Source organism: Schistocerca cancellata, chromosome 1 (assembly GCF_023864275.1).
Source record: "Schistocerca cancellata isolate TAMUIC-IGC-003103 chromosome 1, iqSchCanc2.1, whole genome shotgun sequence".
NCBI lineage: Eukaryota > Metazoa > Arthropoda > Insecta > Orthoptera > Acrididae > Schistocerca > Schistocerca cancellata.
In genome coordinates this window covers 824,890,969-824,917,936 of record NC_064626.1, presented here as the reverse complement: position 1 = coordinate 824,917,936, position 26,968 = coordinate 824,890,969, and the positions used below count along the sequence as shown (strand labels likewise).

The 26,968-nt window shown below is 44.4% G+C and overlaps 1 protein-coding gene across 1 annotated transcript in view; it reads left to right on the top strand.

The window, feature by feature from the left end:
* The first annotated feature begins 263 nt into the window (after nt 1-263).
* LOC126188503 (histone acetyltransferase type B catalytic subunit) overlaps nt 264-26,968 on the top strand; it is a 70,852-nt gene continuing 44,147 nt past the window's right edge. Inside the window, exons 1-3 of the mRNA XM_049930110.1 lie at nt 264-333; nt 20,808-20,879; nt 20,975-21,050. Of these exons, the coding sequence (XP_049786067.1) occupies nt 20,810-20,879; nt 20,975-21,050 (146 nt within the window). The 5' untranslated portion in view covers nt 264-333; nt 20,808-20,809. The remainder of the gene's footprint in view (nt 334-20,807; nt 20,880-20,974; nt 21,051-26,968) is intronic.

Here is a 26,968-nt window from a genome sequence, read left to right as displayed (position 1 = left end):
TATTCAACTATACCATAATAAGACTAAATTGACCATTAAATTATCTGAATAAAGTTTTGGAATCTATTTTCACTAGATTAGAAGGAAAACAGTGTATATTTTGATTTATTTGGCGTGGAGATGTACAGAAAATTCCCCAGAATGTAGACTAAGTGTATATTTTGATTTATTTGCCGTGGAGATGTACAGAAAATTCCCCAGAATGTAGACTAATGTAATTTGTGTTTATTGTTTGGCGTAGTAATATGTCTCTTTCTTCATATCTTTGGTAATGTTATTGGCGGGAGTTAGTTGCGTGACATTTACTGGCAACTGTTAGAGGTGGTGAGATTGGTGAGTGTTTTGTAATTTTTTTTAAATTTTTTTAATTGGAAATGGTGAAGTAGTGTAAAGGGACATCAATGATATAAAGTATGCTTTTCGTCATTACATTAAATTTAGATGAATGTTTATTGCGCCTAGCAACTTCATCCTTTAATTCAACATCCTCCTAAGAAAATTTTATTGGCGACGTTTCTTGAAATGTCATGTATGCATTTAGAGGGAATAGTGAAATGTAAAGTTGTTGACAGATTACGGTTACCTCTGTGCCACTATAAATTACTGATTTCAAGCAAGCCATTCAATGTACATTTTGGTGCATAGTTAAATGCCTTAATTTGGAGCTAGTGGAGGTACTTCGTGCGTCCGAAATATATTCTTTAGTTTTCATAACTAACATTGAATTCTTTCAACTGTTAAAGCGTAGTTGACAGATTTGTTTAAAAAAAAAAAAAAACTTCGCACTACATCTTCCGGCCCCCGAAAGGCTGTATGCATGTAAAGGTACACGTTGTCTAAGAGGGGAATACGAACTTGATAGGTACTGTGAGGTGAATATAACGGAACTACCTGGGGAATTATATAAGATTTAAATGTCTAATAAACATGGTCTTCGCGACACTGTTAAGTTATGATTGCAATTCTTACTTCTGAGTTTTGATATATATGAAGTGACGCAGTGTTTGTGGCGAATAATGACGCCTGTAACATTTGCGGCCGCATTGAAGGAATTGTTTGCATGTTCAAAGTTTGCCAGTAGCCTTTCATACTGACCAAATTGTAGTTAAGTGCTGTGTAATGGACAGACGAAGTTAACTGTTAGCAAACCTCTTTAGAAACTTACTGTTCATTCCATCGGTGGGAACCGATGACCATGCTGTTTGGTCCCTTCTCTCAAAATAAACCAACCACCAAACCATTCTAGCGGTGGCCATTTAACTAATTGCATGTAGGAGTCCCTGTTCATTCTATAAAACTCATTAATTGGTAGGTTGTTATTTTTCAGTGAATATGGTGAATAGTTATTTTTGGATGTGTTGGTATTATATGCAATCAGTGCTCCAACTAACCCTGTAGAAGTTAACTGGACTCTCCTGTTCAAATCTGATGTACAAATCTAATTCATTGACTAACAAAACGGTGCAGCCGTCCAGTTCTCATGGACAACAGTATTATCATGCCATTCAGAAACACTGAATCCAGACTGTAACCACACAGTGTACAGTATGCAGTGTTCAAAAGTACTATATTTTGTCATTAAGACCAGAAAAAAATACACACACCATCCATTGTACCACCTCCTCATAGCGTATGTTAATAAAGTTCATATCGTATATGCCAGGTCCATGTGTACGTGTTGTCACACTGAGTACTGGAGGTGGCAAATTTTCTTCCAGCACTGTGATATTGTACGTGTGTTTGGTGTCTGTGACTTCTGTGCATCGACACAACCCCAAAAACAAGGGCCCACTCATCTCTTTAAATACCTTTCACAGATGATAGTATCTGTACTTCTGTAAGAGTTCATAGCAGTAGTGGACATAGCTGCCACAGATTCATTTATAGAATACACTTGTTCAGCTGTTGCTAATAGCTGTTTTGATGGCCAGCCCATGTGACAAAAAAGTTTAGTGCAAATAAGGGCCTCAAAAAGTTTGTAACTATTTACTACAGCAAGATTAATCAATTCCTGCATTGTGCACATTACTGGTTTCAGCAGCAGTTTATTGCAATCGTCATACACTATGTGATCAAAAGTATCTGGACACCTGGTTGGAAGTGACTTAAAAGTTTGTGGCGTCCTCTTTCGGTAATTCTGGAATTCAATATGGTGTTGGCCCACCCTTAGCCTTGATGACATCTGCCACTCTTGATTCAGTGACAAGCTGGAATATTTCTTGGGGAATGGCAGCCCATTTTTCATGGAGTGCTGTACAGAAGAGAGGTATTGATGTCAGTCAGTGAGGCCTGGTAAGAAGTCGGCGTTCCAAAACAGCCCAAAGGTGTTCCACAGGATTCAGGTCAGGACTGTGTGCAGGCCAGTCCATTATAGGGATGTTATTGTCATGTAACCACTCTCACAGGTCATGCATTATGAGCAGGTGTGCGATTGGCTGAAAGATGCAGGGTCACCAGCCTTTGCAACACCTTTTCCCTTCCGTGCTGCCTGTCTGTCTTCCTGCAAAACATTTTCCCCTGCCTTGGGGAATGTGTCTGGGGTGTGTTTTCATTAGCATGACATCAGAATAGTCTTTCCTGCCTGAGCTGTTATCTTCCCAAATTACCTATTGGTCCCTCTGCCAGGAGTTTGGGAGGTGTGAACAATCACCTAAGGCTGGTGAGCCCCTCTCTGAGGGGGCGGGGACCCCCAGTTGGAAGGAGTGCACCATCGGAGACGCTGGCAAGTGTGGAGATTTTCTCGCAGTGAGTGAATCACCAACTGTGTCGACTACAGGCAAACAGAATGAGGGTAAAGATTCCAAGACTTTCCCAGCTGCACCTTGGTTCCTAGTGGTGGTGTGTACTGGAGGAAGTCAGGTCTTTGTTGCAGTTAACCTATTTGTTATTCAGAAAGGTGTACATACAGTTGCCAGCCCTGTGAAATCCTGCTCTCGTTCATTTAATGGCACTTTCCTTTTGGAGACTAATTGTGGATCTTGGGCACAACTGCTTTGCAGCTTTGCTCCTCCATGGCTGTCCTGTTCGTATCAAGGCTCATCAAATACTGAGTTCTTCACATGGTGTTATTTACCTAGATCAGGGTGTCACTGCAGTCCATCGGGTGAAGACAAAGGTTGATGCATCCTTCGTGCCTAAACGCACTCTTTTTCTTATGTGTGATAGAGTAGTGATTCCGTCAAAGATCAAAGCAGGCTATGAAGTCATCACAGTCTGCCCATACATTCTGAACCTGATGCGCTGCCACAAGAGTCAATGTTACAACCTCATCCAAACCAACACAAATATATTTGTGGTAGTGATGCTCATGAGAGTGATTGCCCACCTTCTCCTCCCCTTTGTATCAATTGCAATGGTGACCATGGAGCATCATCCCGAAAATATCCCATGTATCTTGTTGAGCAGGCTATCCAAGAGATCCGGGTGAAGGAAAAGTTATTGGCTAGTCAGAACCCCTGCGTTTTACCATTTGGCACTTAGAGTACTGTTCTCACTATACATTGCTCCATGTAGGACACGGCCACGCTGACTGGTAACCTCAAATTTAGCACCTCAGTTGTAAAATCACCCAGTGTCACAGTAACATCCCTGCCTCCTCCTCCTCCTCCTCCAGTTGTGCAACAAGCCACCAAATTTTTGCCTCCAGCTGCGAAATCACCTGCTACAGAACCGGCAGGCCTGAAAGGACGAGGAATACTTCTGCAAAGACTTTTTATATCCCTCCATCCAACAAACACCTGAGTCTTCTTCTGCCAGCCACAAAGGGTGCAAGAAATGAAACGAAGGCAAACAGTCTTCTCCTTCGCCGACTCAGAGGTCCTCTTCCGCTGTGTTGTCACGTGATACCTTAACCCAGCTGACCTCTTGCATTGCCGCTGCTCATCGCCAACCATTTCTTGCACTGGAATCCACTGGCCAACCCGGTGAGAATGTCGATGCCTTTGTAGATCCCATGGAACAGGATCCTCCAGCCTTTGTGCCGTGTAGCAGTGTCTTCAACGGCTGGCACTCAGCAGCTACCGAGGTGACAGCCCTTATTTTTCCCTCCTCCCCTTTCCCCGTCCTCCAGTGGAACATTCGTGGTGTTAGATCCAACAAGGAGGAATTACAACTACTGTTGGAATTGCTGTGTCCACTTATTTTCTGTCTCCAGGAAACAAAATTGCGTCCTCGCGACTGCTTTGACCTCCCACATTTCTTTCCTGTCCGCTTTGATCTTTCTCCTGAGGATAGCATTCCATCTCACAGGGGAGTCAAGCTGCTCATCCAGGATGGCATTCATAGTCAAATCCATCTTACTGAACACCCTGCTGCAAGCTGTTGCTGTCCGCATTTTCCTTCCTCATTTCACCTTTTCTCTTTGTACTGTTTACATTTCACTGTCATTCAGTGTCATTAAGGCACACTTCCTCCAGCCTATTGGCTAACACCCTGACTCTTTTGCTGCTTGATGACTTTAGGTGCCCCTTGGCTCACCTTCTCAATCAGCTCAACCTCGTTTGCCTTAGCACGGGAGCACCCAGGTTACTTTGAGTACACACACACACACACACACACACACACACACACACCTATTCCCACGTGGACCTCTCGTTCTGCACGGCCCAGCTTGCCCATTGTTTTGAGAGGTCCATTCTCTGTGACACGAACTGAAGTGACCATTTCCCGTATGCTGTCCATTTACTGACTCCTACCACATCCATGTGTAAACCAAATAGGCAACTTTCGAAGGCTGACTGGAGGCTTAACTCTTCCCTGGCAACCTTCGACGAGCAACACTTCCCCAGTTGAGGTGACCAGGTAGAATACTATACAAACATTATCCTCACCACTGCAGAACATCCCATTTCTTGGACTTCACCATTATTGCGATGTGCCTCAGTCCCCTGGTGGACTGAGGCATGCTGCAGCGAAGTATGCGTGCAGAGACGTGCTCTCCATGTCTTTCACCGCCATCCTACAAAAGGGAACTGTGTTTGTTATAAACAGTTGCATGTGCTGTGTTGTCGCATTCTTTGGGATGGCAAAAAAGCTAGCTGGATTTCATTTATTAGTTCTTTGAACAGTTCCATTCCTTCTACTGTCGTGTGGGCCAACCTCCGACTCTGTGAGACCGAGGTCCATTCCCAAATTTCAGTCTTGACTGTAGCAGATGTCATTGTGCACCCCATTGCTATCTCCAACATGGGCTGCTATTTTGCGGAGATTTCAATCACCACATTGTGTTCCTCCTCCAGAAATGAATGCAGAAGGTTTGGGTGATACCTCCTCTCAGAATCGGGAATGCTACAATGCCGCCTTCACTATGTGGGAGCTATATCACACTCTCACTTCATCCTGATCTTCCTGCACAGGACCGGACGATGTTAAGTCAGTTGTTGCAGCACCTTTCTCTTGTTGGCAGGCACTATCTCCTTCATACATACAATCACATCTGGACAGATGGCATGTTCTCCAGGTGCTGGCGTGAAGCCACTGTTATACCCATATCTAAGCCCAGTAAGCACAAACACCTTCCTTATTGCCAGCACCCATTTCTTTCACCAATGTTGTTTGCAAGGTAATGGAATTTGTTATTGATGCCCAGCTGGTATGGTTGCTAGACTTTCATAATTTACTAATCACTGTGGATTTTAGGTGCCCTATTTGGTAGTTGACCATATCATCACTTTGTCAACCCACATCATGAACGGTTTTCTGTAGAAATACCAGACTGTGGTTGGGTTTCTTGATTTCAAGGATGCCTATGACACCTGCTGGATGAGTGGTATCTTCTGTATTCCTCACACTTGGTGGCTCTGAGCCCCCTGCCCTGTATGTTTTCGAGGTACATGTGGGCTCTGCCTTGTTGGACACATTTATCCAGAAATACAGGGTGCCTAGGGACTCTGTCCTGAGCATCGTCCTCTTTGCTCTTGCAGTTAACCCTATTATGGCCTATCTCCCACTGAGCAACTCCAGCTCCCTTTCTGTTGACGATTTTACAATTGTTGCAGTTTTCCACTGATTTGTCACCTTGAGCGGCACCTTCAGCAGTGTCTTGATCGTCTGTACTCGTGGAGCATCAGCAATGGTTTTCTCTGTTTCACTGACAAAACCATGTGTATGAATTTCTGGTGGTGCAGTGGGTTTCTTCCACTCTCGTTACATCTTGGGTCTGTTGCCCTTCTGTTTGCTTAGGCGAAGAAACTCCGTAGGAAACTCGTGGTCATCCCATGTATCTTACCTAGCCGTCTGCTGTGCCCAGTTTCTCATTGTGCTGTGTGTCCTCAGCTGATCGGACCACCCACCTCCATTTGCACTGATTCCTTGTCCATTCAAAACTAGGCTATAGGTGCTTCATTTATGCATCTGTATGTCCATCTGTCTTATGCCGTCTAAATACAGTCCACCCTATTGGCACCCATTTGGCCACTGTTGCCTATTAAATTAGCCCGGTTGAGAGTCTGTATGCGGAAGCTGCTGAACTACTGCTGAATTAATGTTCTCCTCAGCGGATACGCATGCTGTTTGTCTGCCATGTCCGGCCACCCATCCTAGACGCCCTTTCTCCCTGTGGGTTCCGAGGTTAGAAGAGGCCCGAGATATTCCTGCATGTCGTAAGAGGTGACTAAAAGGAGTCTCTCACTTTTCTGCTCTATGAGTTCAGGTCCCATTATATGGTTTGACCTGACACTTTCAAAATTCCACAGAAGTGCGGGTCATATGGGGAAGGACACCGTACGTGGTAAGAGTTATCCATAGTGCCCTTAGATTCGATCTCCTGAACCTCGTGTCACGGCTTTGCAACTATTTGGGCGAAGACACTTTCCAGGGTATGTCATCTTCTTCCGTTGTCTCCTGTCCTCTTTCGCCACCATGACAATATTGGATTTCTCTGCACTCAATGTACAGCATAGTAGCCAGTCCATTGTGGTGGGGCTGTCATGTACCCATTTGGTGGTAGCCCCCTGACAACACGGGGATCACACTGCTGATGCCTGAGCTGTAAACTCCCCACATATACCAAGGAGTAGATGCCTCTCTTGCTGGGGCATCAGGACTCCCGGCAACGGCCATCGTGCCAGGTGGCCTTTGCTGTGGCTGGGTGGCACTCATGGGGAGAGCCCCTGATTGGAGTGGGTGGCATCAGAGCGGATGACCCACAATGAAGTGGACTAAGTCATCTCTTGCTGGTGACTGTAAGGCACTAGCAGTCTCTAAGAAGGGCAAGATGGAATACAATGCCTACAGGTATGAACCTAAATCTTTTCCCTCCCTTGCTACACCATGGAAGGAACTTAGGGCTACAGAACGGAGGGAGCCATATTCGCCTGCGAGTTTAGTCTTTAGCAGAATTGATGGGGACTCCTTTCTACCTATGAAACTTCATTTTTCGTTGAACACCTCGAGGATAAGTTTGGACAAGCTGGGTGATATTCCTGTTTCTATCACTCCCCATAAAAGCCTCAACATGGTCCAGAGGATCATTTTCCATCGCAACCTCCTCTTGCCGTCTGACAACAAGCTCTGCGTCAATTTATAATCGTGTGGTGTTCATTTCATCCAGCACTTTTACAGAGGACCCAAAGACAACAGGGTTGCTACCGATGACTTCATCTTGGCCTTTGAGGATGATTCATTGCCTGAAAAGGTGAAGGTGATGGTTTGCCGCTGTGATCTTAAACCATATGTCCCTCCCCCTAAGTGGTGCTCTAAGTGCTGTAAGTTCAGGCACATGTCTTTCCGCTGCGCTTCCAGTGCCACATGTCGAGACTGCGGACGACCACTGCACTCAGATGCTCCATGTGCACCACCTCCCACTTGCATCAACTGTGGAGAGCACCACTCCCCCTGTTCACCAGACTACCCAGTACTCCAAAAGGAGAGGAAAATTGTGGAATAAAAGACCCTGGACCAGTTGACTTACATATTGGCTAAACGTAAATTTGAACGATTACACCCCATTCGATTGACGTCAACATACGCTGCAGCTACGTCACCATCGCTGTCCCAAGTGCCAGTGGTTCCTCACTCTGTGCCATGAACAGTGGGCCCTCTGGGCCATCAGAATACATCCGCCCCCTTGGTGGTAGGGGGCAAATTTCCTCCGTTGCTCCCGAAGCACCTACTTCGGGAGAAGGCCCCCCAAATGCAGGGGACGTTGATCCACTCCCCCCTGCCTGAGAAGCAACAGCTTCCTCCAGCTCCTCTCACGCAGAAGTGGTCCATTGAGGACCTTTCTACCAAGGTCTCCACTAATGCCATGGCGGACACTTGCCAGTGGCTCAAGGAGCCAAAAGCTGCCGGACAAAGGACTTCATGGGCTTCCTCTGTGCTGAAGCTGCTTCGGAGAAATCTACCCCTAAACAGAAGCGAGAGAGCAAGCAAACTAAGTAATAGTCTGCTAAGAAACAGGACCCTCTGATGGCCCCAACACCACCACTCCCTATCAATTTTGCATCTGAGAGTGCGGTGGAGATCTTACCATCCCCTGTGGATCTGGATCTCACAGATGCCTCATGGATACAAATACTCAATTGGTGGCAGCAGGTGACCCTGAGGCATAACCTGCTTTTTTGCGCGCGTCATGCCTTCCCAGCCTCACGATAACGTCATCCTCCAGTGGAATTGAGACAGGTTTTTTCCACCACCTGGCTGAGCTATGGTAACTCTTAAGCTTTACACCTGCTTTCTGCATTGCCCTTCAGGAAACCCGGTTCCTGTAAATGTGGATCCCTGCCCTTTTCAGCTATAAGCGATACTACAAGAACTGTAGTAACTATAATAGTGTCAGGTGGAGTTTGTGTACATGTCCTGTGCTCAGTAAGCAGTGAACGTGTGCCTTTTCAGACCCCCTTTGAAGCTGTGGCTGTCAGGATAAGGATGACACAGGAAATAACTGTCTGCAATGTATATCTTCCTCCAGATGGTGCAATAACCCTGAACACATTGGCTGTACTGATTGATCAACTCCCTAAACCTTTCCTACTTTTGGGAGATTTTAACACCCATAACCCCCTATGTAGACTGGCAATGGCAAGGAAAGCGTTTCTGAAGAAGAGAAATTTGTTAACATGGAGTATAGATTTAAGTGTCAGGAAGTCATTTCTGAAAGTATTTGTATGGAGTGTAGCCATGTATGGAAGTGAAACATGGACGGTAAATAGTTTGGACAAGAAGAGAATAGAAGCTTTTGAAATGTGGTGCTACAGAAGAATGCTGAAGATTAGATGGGTAGATCACATAACTAATGAGGAAGTATTGAATAGGATTGGGGAGAAGAGAAGTTTGTGGCACAACTTGACCAGAAGAAGGGATTGGTTGGGAGGACATGTTCTGAGGCATCAAGGGATCACCAATTTAGTATTGGAGGGCAGTGTGGAGGGTAAAAATCGTAGGGGGAGACCAAGAGATGAATACACTAAGCAGATTCAGAAGGATGTTGGTTGCAGTAGGTACTGGGAGATGAAGCAGCTTGCACAGGATAGAGTAGCATGGAGAGCTGCATCAAACCAGTCTCAGGACTGAAGACCACAACAACAACAACCACCCCTTCTGGGGTGGCACCATGCTTACTGGCTGCGGCAGAGATGTCGAAAATGTACTCTCACACCTTGACCTCTGCCTCTTAAAAACAGATGCCCCCACTCATTTCAGTGTGGCACATGGTACATATTTGGCCATTGTAGGTTTGCGGTCCTGGCCTCCTCCCATCTATCCACTGGAGAGAACATGGCGATCTGTGTGGTAGTGACCACTTCCCCATCTTCCTGTCACTGCCCAGGCGTCAGGCCCACGGACGCCTGCCTAGATGGGCTTTAAACAAGGCGGACTGGGAAACTTTCACACCTGCTGTCACCGTTGAATCTCCCCCACACGGTAACAGTTCTGTGATGGTTGAGCAGGTCACTAGAACGATCATTTCTGTGGTGGAAAATGTGATCCCTCATTCTTTAGGGTGCCCCCGGCGAAAGACAGTCCCTTTGTGGTCACCATAAGTCACTGAGGCAATTAAGGAGTGTCGCCGAGCTCTACAGCATCATAAGCAACACCCTTCCCTGGAGCACATCATAACCTTTAAACGGCTCTGTGCCTGCATTCGCCAGCTTATCAAGTGACGGAAACAGGAGTGTTGGGAGAGATACGTCTTGACCATTGGGTGCTACGAGGGCTATCCACAAAGTACATTATGTTTTCGTTTGTGTCCGTTTGGGGCGGGGTTAGCACGGCCATCTTGGTGTCATGGCATTCCGCCGCTCAGTAGGCATCCTGCCGTGCTAGTGAGAGGTTCGTGCTGTACTCCGTTGAGTTTCTTTGACAGTTTGAAATGTCAGCGTTAATTGAAAATGGTGTGAAGTGCTTGCTGTAATAAGGTTTCTGACTGCAAAAAAACTGTACACCGATAGAAATCTATCGGCAGCTTTGTGAAGTGTATGGAGACAACATAATCACTGAAGGTGGAGTGTGTCAATGGGTCATAAAATTTAAAAATGGCCGAACTAACGTTCACGACGAAGAGCGAAATGGAAGACCGAGCATAGTGACTGCCGAACTTGTTGAAAAAGTCGATGCCGCAGTCTGTGAAAACCGTAATTTCACAATAACGGAACTCTCTCTGAGTTTTCCACAAATTTCCCAAAGTTTGTTGCACGAAATCATTACCGAAAAGCTTGGTTACCACAAGTTTTGTGCAAGATGGATACCAAAAATCTTGACGGAGACTCACAAAAATCAGCGAATGGCTGCAGCGTTAACGTTTTTGGACGCTTACGAGAAAGATGGCGACTCATTACTCGATCACATCGTTACTGGTTACGAAACATGGGTTAAGCATGTGAACTGCGAGACAAAATTGCAGTCGATGCAGTGGGGGCACACACATTCCCCCCAAAAACCCAAGAAATGCATGCAGACAATGCCGGCAAGGAAGGTGATGGCGACTGTCTTTTGGGACAGAAAAGGTGTGATTTTTGTGGATTTCCTGGAAAGATGCACTACAATAAACTCTCAAAGGTATTGCCAAACTCTGCACAACCTCAGAAGAGCAATACAAAACAAGTGCAGTGGAAAGTTGGGCTCAAAGATCTTGCTGATTCATGACAACGCCTGGGCCCATATGGCAAATGCCACTCGTGAAGTTCTCGAATCTTTTAAGTGGGAGTTGTTTCCTCATCCGCTGTACAGTCCCAACCTGGCACCGAGCGACTTCCACTTATTCCCAGCAATGAAGAAGTGGTTGGCCATGCAGCGTTTTGATGACGACGCACAGCTTCAAGAAGAGGTAACCACGTGCTTGAAGGTGCAGGCGGCCGAATTTTACGACGAAGGAATTTCCAAGCTCGTCCATCGCTACGATAAGTGCCTTGATTTAAATTTCAACTATGTAGAAAAGTAGTATTTAAGTGTGGCTTTCATCTGGATATAATAAAAAAAATTCCAATACTTTATTTATTTTTAATTCCAAAACATAATGTACTTTGTGGATAGCCCTCGTATAAGTCACCTTCCCAAGTCTGGGCAAAGATCAAATGATGGTTCACCTACCCACTTCAGTGCCACTCATGGCACATTATCTGCTAATGATCTCCTCCCCGGCCCTCATGGCTTCCTATCATTGGTCATCCCATGTGACCTTTGTGACAGTGACCACTTTTCAGTGAGTCTATCGTTCCTCTGCTGCTTCCAGGTCCCCACTTCGGCATTTTGCAGGGCCAGTTGGCCTTTATATACGTCTGGTATGCACTTTGACACCTCCCTCTTGAATTCCATTGATGTAGTCATACAAGGCATATCTGCCACAGTTCTTCATGCTGCTGGCACTGCTGTCCCCCTATCCACAGGTCCCCCCTCATCATTGACCTATACTATGGTGGACCAAGGATTTTGCAATTGCTGTCCAGGACCGCTGACAGATGCTGCAGCAATTTGACACCCTTCACAGACCAACCACCTCACTTTTAAGTGTCTCCACACTATGGCTTGTTACCTTATTAAGCGCAGTAAAAAGGAATGCTGCATGTGCTTGTTTGCCTCCCTGGGGATGTATGCCTCTTCATCGCAGGTTTGATCCAAGCTCTGTAGCCTTCTGGGCCACCAGCGACAGTCGACTTTGTCCAGGGTCTGAACCTCCAAAGTGCTCTGTGCACTGATCCATTGGTCCTCGCAGAACACCTTGTGACACTTTGTGACAGCATCGGTGTCCTCTTCCTACCTTACTACTTTTCTCCGACAGAAACGTAGAGTTAAACAGACCCTGCTCTGTTTCATTCCACACCACGTTGAGCCCTATAATGCACCCTTCACTGAATGGGAATTGGTGCAGGCTCGTAGCTCTTTGAGACACAGCCCCATGTGTGGATTCCATCCACAACCAGATGATCCAACACTTGGACATTCCCCAGAGGCAACAGCTTCTCAGGGTCTTCAACCAAATTCGGCTCATGGTTGCTTTTCTGTCACAATGGCGAGACAGGATAGTTATCCCTGTCCTTAAGCCCAGGAAAAACCAAATGTCTCTAGACAGCTATGGCCCAATTAGCCTGACAAATATACTTTGTAAACTGCTCGAAAGGATAGTCAACTTCAGATTATGTTGGGTACTCAAATCTCGGGGCCTTTTGTCCCCCGTATCAATGTGGCTTCTAGGCAGGGCGATCTCCAACTGATCAATTACTCCTGTTGGAATCAGCCACCCGAAAGGCTTTTACTTAATGCTGGCACCTTGTCGCAGTCTTCTTTGACCTAAATAAGGCATATGACATGGCTTTCTGCCATCACATTTTAGTTGCCCTTTGTGACTGGGGCTTCCATGGTCCCCTTCAGATTTTTAACCACGAGTTTTCATCTCACCGGCTCTTCTGGGTTCGAGTTGGTACTTCACTCAGTCCCCCGTAGATTCAGGAGAATGGTATCCCACAGGGTTCTTTACTAAGTGTCACACACTTCCTCATTGCCATCAATGGGCTTGTGACCTCTGTTGGGCCTCTCGTTACCCTGTCATTGTATGTCGACGATTTTTGCATCTGGTGCAGCTCCCACTTGGTAGCATCTGCTGAGCACCAGCTCAAAGGTGGCATCCGACAGGCCTCTGCATGGGCCACCGCCCATGGCTTCCAGTTTTCTCCCTCCAAAACACAGATTATGCATTTTTGTCATTGACCCACAGTACACACCAATCCAGATTTTTATTTAGGCAACCAGCTCCTCGATGTTGCAGCACAGTCCTGTTTCTTGAGCCTTATTTTTGATAATAAGCTGACATGGCTACTCCACATTCGCCACCTAAAAACTGTATGTGGAAGCTTAATGCTCTCTGCCTCCTGGCCTACACATCTTGGGGTGTTCTGGTGTTGTCCAGACTAGATTATGGTAGTCAGGTTTATGGCTTAGCAGCTCCTTCCACTTTGGAACTCCTTGACTCTGTCAATCATCGTGGGTTGCTTCTGGCTATTGGTGCATTTTACACTAGTCCTGTTAATAGTCTCCTCACAGAAGCGGGGATTCCCCCTCTGCACATCCGACGGAGCCAACTCTTTGTTTCTTATGCAATTGTCATTCGCCAATTCCCTGGCTATTCTGTGTACCCTGTGCTCTTTGCCAACGAGGGATGTCTCCCTCCTAATATCCGCCGTGGTTGGGATTGCTGGTTGGCAAGCCTCTCAATTCCCTCCGTCGGGATCTCCATCTCCACTCACTGGACTGCACCTCTTGTCTTTCCTTCCATCCCCCCTTCCCCCCCCCCCCCCCCTCCTTTTTGGATGGTGCCTAGACCATGGATTAGGACCAATCTATTCCAGGGCCCCAAGGTGTCTGTCACTCCTATGATTTTCCAGCGCCTTGTATATGCCATCATTGTGGAGTTTTAGGGTTCCACCGTCTTTTACACTGATGGTTCTAAGACAATAGATTTTCATGTCTCCTACTGGCTTCGAACACCATTTATTGCCGGGATCATGTAGTGTCTTCACAGCAGAGCTTCTAGCCATTCACAGGGCCCACCTTTTTGTTTCTCAGGTCTCCCTCCACAGTGTTTTAATTTGTTCAGACTCCATGAGCAGCCTGCAGGTTATCGACCGATGCTACTCTCGTCACCCTTTGGTCTCTGCTATCCATGACCTTCTCTCTGCCCTTGAACGTACTGCCTGTTCAGTTGTCTTTCTCTGGGTGCCAAGAGATGTGGGCACCCCAGGGAATGAACTGGCTGACCGTTTGGCTAAAGAAGCAGGTACTTACCCCAATTTCCTTTCATGATTCCAGCTGCGGATATGTGGATCTATGTCAAATCTGTCTTTGCCCAAAAGTGGAATGTGATCTGGAGTGCTACTGCTCATAGTAATAAACTCCACACAATCAAGGAGTCTACTGCAGTTTGGCGCTCTCCCTTCCATTCTTCTTAGAAGGAATCCACTGTTTTTTGCCGTTTATTCATTGGTCATATCCAGCTCACCCATTGTTTCCTCCTACGTAATGACCTGCCCCCACTGTGTCGTGGAGGAGCCAGACTGGCGATATCTCACATATTGGTGGAATGTCCCCTTCTTTGGGCCCTTCGTGTTAAGTATAGTCTTCCTGATTCCTTAAATTTAATATTAGCAGACAATCCACAGATGGTTCAACTGGTCCTCGGTTTCCTCCATGAAAGTGGTTTTATTTCCAGATATAAGGTTCTACTTTAGTCTTGCAGCAGGAGCAGGTTGGTTGTGATTGGGACTTCTTTTACAGTCGTCTCAGTCTGTGACCCCATGACCGCTTACCTTTTTTCCAGTTTTTAGATTTGGTCTTACCTTTTATGCCTGTACTGTGTGTGTTTAATGTTAATTATTTTATAATTTGACTCCTCTGACTGGATCCGTCCACTTTTAGCAGACCATCTTTCTTCTGCGACTCACTTAGGAATCGCAGGACAGATGACTTCACCGTTTGGTCCCATAACCCATCTCAATCAATCATCATCTGCTCTGATTGTCTTGGTGCCCTTCAGAGCCTCTGTGCGCTGTACACCGTCTATCCCTTAGTGCAACGGGTCCAAGAAAGCTTCAACTTGCTCACTCTTGAGGAAGCCACTGTAATGTTTATGTGGGTCCCTAGTCACGTCATTCTGACGCGAGACGAGGTTGCTGATGCTGCTGCCAAGGCTGCAACGCTTCTGCCTCGGCCCACTAGTTCTTCCATTTCTTCCTATGATCTGTGTTGCCATCTGTCAGCAGATGGTGTCACTTTGGAATCATCACTGGTCTTCTCTTCATGGGAGCAAGTTCCGAGGAATTAAACATCTCCCAGCTGCTTGGCTGACCTCATTTCAGCCCTCTTGCCGCGAGATCATTTTAGCTGGATTGCGTATTGGGCACTGTCGTTTTAGCCATTGCCATTTAAGTGGCGATCCCCCACCGCTTTCTGCTCGTTGTGATCAACTGTCGACTGTTCACCATTTCTTGACCGGATACCCTTTTTTTAATGACTTATGTTTTAATGTATGTTTGCCGTCTGAGCTATTAGCTGTTTCAATGAATGAAACATGGGCTGTTGACAGTGTTTTACTTTTTATCCACAGTAGAAATATGGTGAAAAACATCTAATATTTAGTTTAGGATCTCTGTCGTTTCTACAGTGTATTTTATGGACCTTCCTCCAAGAGGAAGTCCTTGTTTTTAGCTATCTTTCTTTCTGTTGATTGGGCTTAATGTGTAGTCGCTGTCAATTCCTTTTTCATCTTAGTGTTCTAAGGTTTTGATATGGACATATTACCTGGCATCCTAAAACAAAACGAAAGAAGCCATTCGCTGTCAGAAGCATGTAGTGTGTGTACGGGAGACCTGACAGCAGTTAGCAAAGCCCCCCATTTTCTTAAATGGGCCTCCCTCATCTGTGTTTTAATATTTACTGACCCTGTGAGTAGTCACTTGGCTATTGACTGATGGTATTCTTGCCACCCTTTGGTCTCCCCCATTCATGACCACCTAGCTAACTTCCGTGCTGCCTGCTCAGTTGTCTTTCTCTGGTTCCCAAGTCACATAGGTATCCCGGGGAATGAATTTGCTTACAGTTTGGCTTGAGGAGTGCTTACTCGCTTCCTGTTAGCTGTATCTTGATGGAATGCCCCTCTCCTTTAGGCCGTTCATGTTAAGTGTCAACTTCCAGACTCATTGCCTGGAATTTTGCTGTACAATTCACAAGTGGTTGAACTGGTTCTCAGATTTCTTCATGAAAGCGATTTTTAATCTCAGTTATAAGGTTTTAACCTCCCTCAGGTACAGGAGCAGGGGCAGGGTAGTTGGGGATGGGGCGTCTCCTGCCATATGCGAAGTGTGGCTGATCCCTAACCCTACCTCCTCGACAGCGCCACTCTCTCATCCCTCTTTTTTAATCACTTTGATTTGGTTTGTTTCCTTTGTGCTGCACCCAGTTTTCTATTCTGGGTGTCAAACTGTGTTGAATAGTGGGCGCTCTTAACTGTAATGGATCAGAGGTGGAACAATTGAGTGGAACATAACCTGTTGCATGTAGAGCCTTTGAGATGCCCACATAGTGACTTTCCTATTTCTTTCATCTTGCTTTTATTATTCATTCTCAGGGTATGTCTCCTAGAGCTGGAATGCGAAAAGTTGTTTTGATGTCACTTCCTCCAATGATTTTAGAAATTCTGATGAAATGTTATCTGTCTTATTTGATCTTGAAGTCTTCCAAAGCTCTCTTAAATTCTGATTCTAATACTGGATCCCCTATCTCTTCGAAATTGGCACCTGTCTATTCTTCTATCACATCAGACAGTTCTTCCCCCTAATAAGAGGCCGTCATATTACTCTTTCCACCTGCTTACTCCCCTCTGCATTTAACAGTGGAATTCCCTTTGTTTTTTTAATGTTGCCACCCTTGCTTTTAATTTCATCGAGTTTGCGGCATTTGTTAACATGCTCCTTAATTTCCTGTTGTTGAAATACGGCTCCACCTGTGCAGAGAAAATTCCTTTAACACCATACATTTTAGTTTCCCTAGTATGATTGTACAATGTATAAAATCAAAAGCCTAAACAAGGTTACAGAAAATGCTAACATGTAATTTTGTTGTGTAGGTCTACCAGAACTGAGTTAGAGAGATTTACTGCTTTGTGTGTGCAGAAATCTTTTGCCAGAGGCTAAACTGGATTGTTGTTAAAAGTTTATATGTAAGGTGTTTCACTTCTCTGCCATAAGCTAGGAGTAGGTGGGAAATAGCCCTGTAGGTATAGTTAACTTGCTTATATCCACTTTTTTGTAAATGAGTGGTATTGTTGCATGCTTCATTCTTTCGTGAAATATGTCTTGTCTCATTGATTGATTGATTGTAAAGTTTACTCGTGTACAGATTTCAGTACTAGTTCGGTTGAAATACCATGATAACAAAAATAACTGCTTTTCAGTGATGTAATGAGTCTTGTGATCTCTTCAGTAATACATTTAGCAAGACCCATGTTTTGTGGCACAGTATGAAGTGCCTGTATTAGTGACTATATCTGCTTTAGATGGTCTAATTTGTTAGTTTTCAGCTAGTGTTGGGAACAGTTCATTGAATTCTGTGACCAGTGATGTGAATTTAACATCACTAATCTTGCTGCTGCTGATGCTATCAGGGAGCTGAATATTATTAAGTATACTGAGCTGATTCATTTCTTGTGTAGTGATAATACTCCAAATTTCCAAATTAGTTCTTGGAGTTCTGATATTTTGTGCATGCCAGCATGGTTTTAGCCATTTTGACGACAATGGAAAATGTTGCAATACTGTTGTTAGTGCACTTTGGCTTGATTATAGTATTAAATGCCCCCTCCCCCTCATCATCTTAACACACAATATACCATTGATTCCAGATGTTACTCTTTCACTCAGCTTCTACTGTAATTGTCCTTCACCCACTGTGAAAGGAAACTGAATTCATATAGTTCTAAGAATATTGTTAGGAAAGAATTAGTCATCTCCTTTTGTTGCGTAAGTAAATTCTATTTGGATAGTGGACCAAATCAGTAGTTAGGATTCTGAGAAATAGTACTTCTCCCTTCTTGCTTAAAACCTGGACTGATGGAGATGCTGTCTTGCTACCGCTCGACCATCACATTTAGATGAACAATTTATTATGGGACTCACTTCTATTTTATCAGATGCAGTTAAATGTAGAAATAATTGCTGTTACATTGCGTCTTTTTATTCTCACTGGAAATGTAAGTATGGGGACAAAATCAAAGCTGTAACTCTCTAACTCTCCCTTATCTTCACATTCCACTATGCTGGTATGTAGTTGGCAGTGGGCTTACTGAAGGAGTTCAGGTCCAAGCCTCTGCGCAGAGGCCTCTGTGAGCCACCCCTTTCGAAATCAGTCACTTATGGGGTGATATTTGTTCAAAATGTGGTTTATATTGCTTTCCAGTAATTTTTCAATGATTAATTTGAATGCATTTTCATGGGTCAGAGAAGAGCAAGAATACCATTAGAATTTGAAGTAAGGGGCAATTTACCAGACCAGTTATGTTGAATTTAATGTTTTATTGCAGTTTCAGTAAATCTGCATCCTGTTATTAATTAGGTCTTGGATAATTTTCAAACTGACAGAGTACGCTACAGTTAGTAAAGGACTCGGAGTTAAATTATCAAATTTTTTCCTGATTTTACACAAAGAACAACCAACCACTGATATCTATGTGCATGATAAGTATTGCATAGCCATACTTGGATCATAAAAATTGCTTGGCTGTGAGCCACTACCCTGCTTGTAGATTCAGTACAGCACACACCTATAGTCATACATCTAAGCATTCATCTCTGATTGTTACAATATGTTAGATAGGCCTAGGAGCTATGGCCTTACAGTTTATACTGATGAGTTTAAAATACATATAAAATTCTGTTTCTCTGTGTTGAGATTTGTCTCACAATCAAATTTACTGCATGAATGTATGCGACCCAAAGCTTCTGGAGCATATCAGAAGTGGCTGAAGGCATAAGTATCATCTATCCGGATAGCCTGACTGCTCTGCAGAATATCTGTTAGGCATATGTCGCAGCATAGGAAATGGTGTTGAATGTCAAGAATGCTTTCTTCCATGTATGAGGAGATCAGGTATTTTTTGGTATTAGAGCATGTGAGAACTCTGGGTAACAAATAAACTACCAACGACTGGAGGGACTTGGGCATCTTATGATAATCTCTTGGGATCACTCACCACTAAGAAGAAAGTTCATGTGTAATTGTGAAACTGAGTGACAGTACCAAACAAAAATTTAAAGGACATAAAATTAACAATCCTGTGCTGAAGGATGTCGGATTTCTCAGATGGAAAGAATTCATCTTAGTGACAATGAAAATACAGCACTGTTCCCTAATGCATCACTTTCCTCTACGGTGCGCAGACTCGTCATTGATGATGGTGTTGGCAGCCTGACAGTATCCATCTTAAATGTTATTTATTTTATGAATTTTCAAGGTAATACCTCTGTGAAATGCCTTCTATTTTAGGTGATTAGTCTATTGTCATAAATTTGTAGCATTATAAATCAGGGCTAAACTGATATGTTGATGGTTGCAGTAGGCTAGTGACTGGTTTCTCTTTTTTGATAGCAATTGGTCATCCAAATGTTTTTGTTTTTGGGCTTTTTTATTGTCTATAATCTTTAAGAATGATTTTAATGTAATGTTTGTGTGGTACTATCCAGCATCTTAATGGCTTTAAAGGGACTCTTTACAACATCTGTCCATTGTGTCCAAGGGCATAGTTATTCAGTACTCTGAAACAATAAGCCAAACAATTTTCCTCTCTGCCCCCTCCCCCATCTTTGAGCTGCTCTGTGGTTCTTTCAACAAGTTACTTCAGTAAAACTGAAAATACTTTTTTATTTCCGTCACAATTTTTTTGCTGTTTCTGTGTGTCAAACCTTCAGATGGTAAATAAAGAAAATTACCTCATTGAATGTTATCAAAGGTTTAATTAAAGAATCTAATATGTGCTGTATGCTTAATGTAATATTTTAAAAACGAAAGCTAATTAGATCAAACCATACATGAGAGAGGTATCAATACTGTCTTTTTTCATGATCAACCAGGAGTAGAGGTGGAGTAGTAGAGGTATACTTATTCTAATTCATTTTCCATTAGCAAATAATAAAAATACAATAACTGAAATTTTACTTCATTGTTAAAGTGAAAGCATCAACAATGTGGTTTTCAATTTTGTTAATTCAAATAAAATATAAATTTTGGAGGAAGTGAGAATTCCATCAACAATAATAGATTATTGAAAATTGGGGCCACACTATTTCATTTCTGATCGTTAAGTCACAGCAGCATCAAGATGAATAAATTAGCAGTAACAAAACAAGAAATTCCTCAAATAATAATTTTTTCTTATATTGAATTAAGAACATTCATGTTTTCGATTACTGTTGTAAGTATTATTATTGGGGCATTAAGAGGTTTGTCTTATCATTACTACCATTACCATCATATTCATTAGGTGCGAATGATGAATAATTAATGCATAAGAGAAAACTTATTAGAACTCTATTTCATCACGCAAGGGAATTTCTACAGCTTCTGAATCTTAAATTGCTATTTTTGCATAATCTGTACTTGACTTATGCACTGGTGTTGAATTAACTCTCATAGTTTTCGATACTGTGACAGGAGAGTTGTGGATACGTCTCTCTCTCTCTCTCTCGCCAGTCATTTATTTTTGTGTGTAGGCTAATTCTTTGTGAATTATTTGCCTTTAAACACATGTTGTTAGAGATTGAGATTGTTATATTACATGTGCAATTTGCTATGTATGTTGAATAATTTTTTAGCAATGATATTTTTTCCAGAAATGAATTCCTTTGAGAAGCCACTCAATCCTTTCGTTTGTAGCAGTAATGATGCACTGGAACTGAAACTTGGTAAGTTATTTCACAACAGGTTTATACTGAATATAATTTATTGTTCATGAAACCTTGTTCCTTGTCAGTAATACAGTTACATTTGTGTTTTTAAGTTCGGAGCCCAGAAGACTTGGAAGATGATGATGCTTCAATGAAACCAGAGATGACTCATCAGGTGTTTGGAGATAAGTAAGGGGAAACAGATTTTTATTCAGTTGGTTGGAGTTTGTCTACCACAGTGTTTTCCATTGTGAAACATTTCCTGCACTTACTGCTGTATTTGAACCATTCATTGTCTCTTTGCATTGCTGTTCGAAGCAAAATGCCTTAAGATAGCAAAAGAGAATGATCTAAAATTTAGTTTCAATTCAGCTGTTGCAACTCAGTGTAATAAGGGGCAGGGCTTCAGAAAATTCACTAATCATACCACCAGTTTCCTCACTTGCATCATCCCTGCATTTTTAGCACAAAGTGCTTCTTGAAGTACAGAACAATGAATCCCGTCTGTTGATAGTAATTTTTTGCCTGTTCGTGATCTTTAAATTCCTTCTGCATGGTGATGCAATGTTAAGTACCAAATTTGCAGTACCCATCAGTTATGTGACTGTATAACATATAATAAAAATTCTCAATCTTCTCTTATTCTCGTGCATTTTTAAAGGCTTGTGACAAATGATCATTAGATTGCTTCTTTTTGTGCAAACATCAACTACACATGTAAACTAACTTTAAACCACAAACAAATAGCAAATGGTAAACTGCTGGCACCGTGATTGTGATGACTTGAAGAATGTTGTGCCGAACGAAAAACACCACACTGCTATGCTAAATGAAATGTTGTGCTGTGCTGGGTATTCGCGAGGAATACTGAGCAATGTTGAGGCAGGCTGTGCCTTGGCCCACACATTAGGCCCGCATGAAATTTGTTTTGCTGTGGCTAATCCTGATATATGGCTTTGGTTTGAACGTTTAAATATATGTTTCAAGTCAAAGTTTGCCATGTCTTTCTCTTTATAAACTTCAAACTATGGCAACAATCTGGAATTGTTGTTCCCGCATTAGAAATCCTGTGACTTGTCGTTGATGGGTACATTTAATTATCCTGTCACCTTTCAACATTCACTATCTGTAAACTGATTGACCAGCTTTGTTGATCTACAGTTCGAACAGCTCCAATGTTTCCGTCACATACCCAATGACGGCACAACCATACATGACATGACATCAGCTGGAACTAGAAAAATAGCTACCACGGTTTCTAGTGGGTGATACAACACTCTTTGTAGAAGAGGAATGAATGCTACGACAAGATTGAAAGCCAATATCATTAAATGTTGGCTTGAGTGGGGCATGTGAAGAAACCTCTGGCTGTCAGTTTAGCCCTTAGGTGCCACCCAATCTGTTCTTACCTGAATCTGACAATGAAATGCTTTTGTGTATCTGATCTTAGAGCATAATAGATACACCCTCATATATTAGATAACAATTTTAAATTTTTACTTGATAATCTTGTTTTTAAGTTGATGATGCTTCAGTTTTATTAGTTAATCATTAATGTATTAATTGTAATGCATATGGTAGTATTATTACTGAAAAAAAGGCTTGTATCTCTAAGATCACTATGAGATGATTGAGGGAGTAATAACCGTGTATTGGATTGATGAATAAGTTTATAGTGTTTTTGTCTTGCATGTTGCTCTGGGTTTATTTATCAATTACCATTTTTTATTTCTGGTTCACTGTTGCTATTTGTGTTTACATATAGTAATTTTGTGATCTGGAGATAGTGAATGGAGCTGTGGGTGGTAGAAAATGGAGTGCCAGTTGGAGAAATTGGAAGAGTTTCAGACAAATTCTTCTGTTTGAGTTCAATAGATGGGCCACGACAGTGGATCCAGCCAGAAGCATTTGTTCTGTGTTTGGGGATAATGCCATTGGATAGATGTCTCAACTCAACCTATGCCTCTTAAATACTGGGGCCCTCACACAGTTCAGTGTGGCCCATGGCACTTACTCGGCCTTTGATGTACCCCTCTGTAGCCCAAAGACTTCTCCCATCTGTCCACTGGAAAGCCCCCGATGACTTGTGTGGTGGTGACAACTTTCTTATCTTCCTGTCACTCCCCCAGCACTATTCCCCTGGATATCTACCAAGACGGGCTTTAAACAAGGCAGACTGGGATGCTTTCACCTCTGCTGTCACTGTTTAATCTCCCCATATGGTACCATCAATGTGGTAGCTGAGGTGGTCACCAGAACGATTGTTTCTGCGGCAGAAAACACGACCCCTTGTTCTTTAGGGTGCCCCCCGGTGAAAGTCAGTACCTTGGTGGTTGCCAGAAATAACCGAGGCCATTAAAGAGCATCGGTGAGCTTTACAGTGACATAAGTGGCACCCTTCCCTAGAGCACCTAATAGTTTTAAAACGGCTCCATGCCTGCGGTCGCCAACTTATAAAAAGACAGATAACAGGAGTGTTGGGAGAGGTACGTCTCGCCTTTGGGTGCCATATGTCACCTTCCCAAGTCTGGATGACTATGAGACGTGTTTGTGGGTACCAGACCTCGACAGTTGTTACTGGCATTAACATCAATGGTGTGTTATCTACCGATGCAAACTTAATTGCCGAGCACTATGCTCGAGGCTCCGTGTCAGAGAATTATCACCCAGCATTTCGCACCCTCAAACAGCAGATGGAAAAGAAAGACCTTTTGTTCACTGAACATCACAGTGAACCCTATAATACTCCATTTACAGAGTGGGAGCGTCTCAGCGTCCTTGCTCATTGCCCCGACACAGCTCCTGGGCCAGATCGGATCCACAGTCAGATGATCAAACATCTCTCATCTGACTACAAGTAACATCTCCTTCTCATCTTCTATCTCCCCCTGTGGGTCTGGAGATAAGAATAGGCCAGAGGTATTCCTGCCTGTCGTAAGAGGTGACTAAAGGGAGTCTCTCACATTTCGGCTTTTATGTGATGGTCCTCTGTAGGGTTTGACCTCCACTCTTCAAACTTTATCCGAAGAGTGAGCCAATTGGGAAGGGCGTCTTCCATGGTGCACCATGTCTGTCGTGTCTTGAGATCTGTAGCCTGCTTCTGCTTCGTCACATTGCAGTCCCGCTAATTCTTCATCTCTTGGGTGAGGACACCTTCCTGGGCGCGTTTTCCACCATGCACTACGCAGTGTCGTTTTCTGCACCGGCAATGACCATGGACTTGTTTGCACCTGATATCCAGCACGGTAGCCAGTCCATTGTGGCGGGGCCGCCATGTACTTTGTTGGCTGTAGCCCCCTGACAACACAGGGATCTCTCTACTGGTGCCTGCACTGTTAACTCCCCATGTATGTCAAGGAGTAGTTGCTTGTCACCCTGGGGCATCGGGACTCCTGGTAATAGCCATCCTGCCAGGTGGCCTTTGCTGCAGCTGGGTGGCACCCGTGAGGAGGACCCCTGTTCGATGTGGGTGGCAATGAAGCGTACCACGTCATCACTTGCTGGTGATCAAACACCAGCAGTATCTAAGGATTCCAAGTCTCAGTACAATGCAAGGAAGTAAGACCCTAAATCATTCCCCTCCCTGGCCACACCATGGGAGGAACGCTGGTCTAAGGATGGCAGCAAACCTTATTCAACTCGGTAGCTCGTATGTACAAGAACTGATGGGGACTCCTTTGTTTCGAAGAAGCCACAGTTTTTTTGGAGAGCTGCAGTCTGACAACGAGCTGTGCGCCAACTTAGAGCGACGAGGAGTTCATTTTGTCCGGTGCATCCATCGGGGTCCGAGGGATAATCAGGTTGCCACCGGTGCCTTCATCTTGGCCTCTGAGGGTGGCACATTGCCCAAGAAGGTCAAGGTGATAGTCTACTGCTGTGATGTAAAGCTGTATATTCCTCCCCCTATGCGGTGCTTTTACTGCTGGAAGTTCGGTCATATGTCTTCCTGCTGTACTTTCAGCGTCACATGTCGAAATTGTGGACATCCATCACATCCCAATACTCCATGTGCCCTGCCTCCCATCTGTGTCAGCTGCGGAGAGCAAACAGTTGTAGTCCCATCCGTTTCTCTAATTCTGGTCGGCTCTGAGCCGGAAGACTATACCTCTATACCTACCCCCATAATGGTGAGGGGCAATTCTGTTCTTGTTGCTCCCACACCACCTACCTAGGGAGCACTGTGTCCCCCCCCCCCCCCCCCCCCAACCATCGGGGACACCAGTCCCCACTTCTCAGCTGGAGAAGCGTAGGGCTTAATCATCCTCAGTCCTCGAGACTCAATCAGTCAAGCTCTCCCAGTCAGAAAAACCCAAGGAGCTGCGAGAGAAACCCAAAAAGAAGTCCCCCAAGACCAAGGGACTTGCAGTGGCACCCACATCACTGCTACCTACAAGCTTTGCTTCTCAGGATAAGGTGCAGATTATGGCGTCCGCTGAGGACCTAGATCTCGCCGCACCCTCAAATACTATGGATACAGACTGCTCAGGAAATAAATCCATGGCAGCAGGTCACCCTGGGACATAAACTGTGCCTCATTGAATGTTTCATGCCTTCCCAGCCTCATGACCACATCATCCTCCAATGGAATTGAGGCGGTTTTTTCCACCACCTGGCTGAGCTACGGCAACACTTGCTTTCTGCATTGCCCTCCAGGAAACCCGGTTCCTGGTGGCAATGCAGAACACTGCTTTCTGTGGGTATAATGGATATTACAGGAACCATAGCGACTATAATAGTGTGTCAGGTGTAGTTTGCGGCTGTCCTGAACTCAGTATGCAGTGAACTTGTGCCCCTTAAAACCCCTCTTGAAGCTATGGCTATCAGGATAAGGATGACACAGGAAATAACTGTCTGCAATGTATATCTTCCTCCAGATGGTGCAGTACCCGTGAATGCATTGGCTGCACTGATTGATCAAGTCCCTAAACTTTTCCTACTTTTGGGAGATTTTAAGGCTCATAACCCCTTATGGGGTGGCTCCGTGCTTGCTGGCAGAGGCAGAGATGTCGAAAATTTACTGTTGCAGCTCGACCTCTGCCTCTTAAATAGAGGTGCCCCCACACATTTCAGTGTGGCACGTGGCACATATTCGGCCATTGATTTTTCGGTTTTCTGTCCTGGCCTCCTCCCATCTATCCATTGAAGAGCACATGAGAACCCGTTGGTCTCACCTTCGCTGTACACAGACTTCTGCATTTCGTACTGATCCTCCAGTACTGATGTTACTGAGCGGCCCCTACAGGGAGCCATCCACAAGGCGCATTCATGGCCTCTAGCCCACGGCTTCCAGTTTCCAGCCATGAAGTCGTGTGTCATGCGCTTTTTTTGGCATTATACTGTTTATTCGGAACCAGAACTTTACCTTAATGACAATCCACTCCCTGTAGTGGAGACATATCAATTCTTAGGATTGGCTTTAGACGCCCGATTGATGTGGCTGCCTCACCTTTGTCAGCTGAAGTGAAAGTGCTGGCAGCACCTCAATGCTTTCAGCTTCCTGAGCAACGCCAACTGTGGTGAAGATTGCTCTACGTGGCTACAGCTCTACGGAGCCATTGTTCACTCCCACCTTGACTATGGGAGTCTGGTTTATAGTTTGGTTGTGCCCTCAACATTGCATTTACTCAACCCAGTGCACCACTGTGGTGTTCCATTGGCAGCAGGAGCTTTTAGGACGAGTGTGGTGACCAGCATCCTGGTGGAGGCCAGAGTCCCTCCATTGAAGGTTCAGTCTAGTCTCCTTTTCCCATCTACAGCGGTTCATCTCCCTCATTGGAGGCCCAGGTCAGGGCTTAAGATTGCGGTTCACGTCCGATCTCTTCTGGAGCCCTTGCCTTTACCAGCTATACTCGAGGTCCATTCACGTACACCTCCATGGTATACACCTACGCCGAAGCTTCGCCTGTTCAATGATCCGAAGGACTCTGTTAACCCCGCGGCTCTCCACTGATGGCTTGATGGCTGATGTTCACATTGGCTTCGCGCATGTTCATGGAGGACATATTGAACAGCACTCCTTGCCCGATGGCTGCAGTGTTTTCACTGCAGAGCTGGTGGCCATTTCTCGCACTCTTGAGCACATCCGCTCATACCTTGGCGAGTCGTTT